The sequence below is a fragment of the Piliocolobus tephrosceles genome, unplaced genomic scaffold (assembly GCF_002776525.5).
Source record: "Piliocolobus tephrosceles isolate RC106 unplaced genomic scaffold, ASM277652v3 unscaffolded_23779, whole genome shotgun sequence".
NCBI classification, from domain to species: domain Eukaryota; kingdom Metazoa; phylum Chordata; class Mammalia; order Primates; family Cercopithecidae; genus Piliocolobus; species Piliocolobus tephrosceles.
Genome location: NW_022306286.1, coordinates 23,743 through 25,117, shown reverse-complemented (window position 1 = coordinate 25,117; position 1,375 = coordinate 23,743). Strand labels below are relative to the sequence as shown.

Here is a 1,375-nt window from a genome sequence, read left to right as displayed (position 1 = left end):
GTTAGTGGATGGAGATGAAATTAAAGCAACTGAGAGTGTAATAAACTGAATTACATGAGAGATGGATAAACCCTAAGGAGTAGCCTCTGGTTTTACAAGAGTGGGATAAAAAAGATAAGGGCAGAACGAGATGACAGGATCAGGGAGCATGGGTGGAGGAGGAAAATAGAAGAATAAAGCAAATAAGAGAGGAATGGGGTTGTAGGGAAAGATACACTTTCAAAAATATTTAAGAAAATTTAGCTGTGGGATATAACCCTTCTCTATATTCATAAAAAAAAACTTAACTAAAAATCTTTATTTTTCTTCAATACTTTTGGAAGCATCCATGTATTGCCATTATTTATTTATTTTTTAAACTCATTACGTGTTGGGATTTTCTTGAAGGTGAGAGCAAGAATAGGATTTGTTCAGTTGTGTTTTGGGTGTAATTTCTCAGGAACTAAGGACAATCATTACAAAGCAACACAAAAAGAACATTGTATTTCTATGTGATGAAGGTGGAGTTTTATTCAGAAGCAGAAAAAATAAGACACAGAAACATTGCTGTAAAAGGAAATACAGGGTGAAACAATCAGACTTTCAAATCTGAGAGTGAGACGTCCTTGCCCTGAGTAACCCTGCAAGAATTTCCATGTTTGGGACAGAAGAACTTGGTATCCGTAAATACAAATATAGGGTGTAAGACTTGATAAATTCTATTAATTTCTTGCTGTAAATAACATCTAATTTCACACTTGGGTCAACATGTGGAACATATATTTTAGATGTATATCCAGGACATATATCCTACATATATGTCCAGTATATGGACACACAGTTGGTGGGAATGGCCTCTCCTGAGTTGTCAATGAGATGCACAAGGTCTGCTTCTGTGATAAGTGAGCTGAAGGGGAGGAGATAGTTTCAGGAAAGGAGCTCAGCAGCAAGAGGAGGCACAGCACAAGGGGCGGGGGCAGGTTGAGATGACACAGTTTGGGCGATAGCAAGTGGTGTGGCAGGAGACTCGGCCACAGACTGGACGCAGGCAGCAGCAAGGGCGGCAGCAGCTGGATTCACAGCAAGAGGGACGGCAGCAGCTGGACATGCAGCAGCTGGGGCGGCAGCAGGTGGGCTGACAGCACACAGACTGGCAGCACTGGGGCCTGCAGCAGCTGGAGATGCAGCAGCTGGGGCGGCAGCAAGTGGTCTTGCAGCAGGTGGTCTGACAGCAGCTGGGGCGGCAGCAGGTGGGCTGGCAGCACACAGACTGGCAGCACTGGGGCCTGCAGCAGCTGGAGATGCAGCAGCTGGGGCGGCAGCAAGTGGTCCTGCAGCAGGTGGTCTGGCAGCAGCTGGGGCGGCAGCAGGTGGGCTGGCAGCACACAGACTGGCA

General features: G+C 45.9%; 1 protein-coding gene across 1 annotated transcript in view; it reads right to left on the bottom strand.

The window, feature by feature from the left end:
- Nucleotides 1–482: 482 nt before the first annotated feature.
- The window catches only part of LOC113219571 (keratin-associated protein 4-12-like), a 10,247-nt gene continuing 9,354 nt past the window's right edge, over nt 483–1,375 (bottom strand). The window contains exon 2 of the mRNA XM_026450694.1: nt 483–1,369. Coding sequence (XP_026306479.1) covers nt 920–1,369 — 450 coding nt within the window. The 3' untranslated portion in view covers nt 483–919. The remainder of the gene's footprint in view (nt 1,370–1,375) is intronic.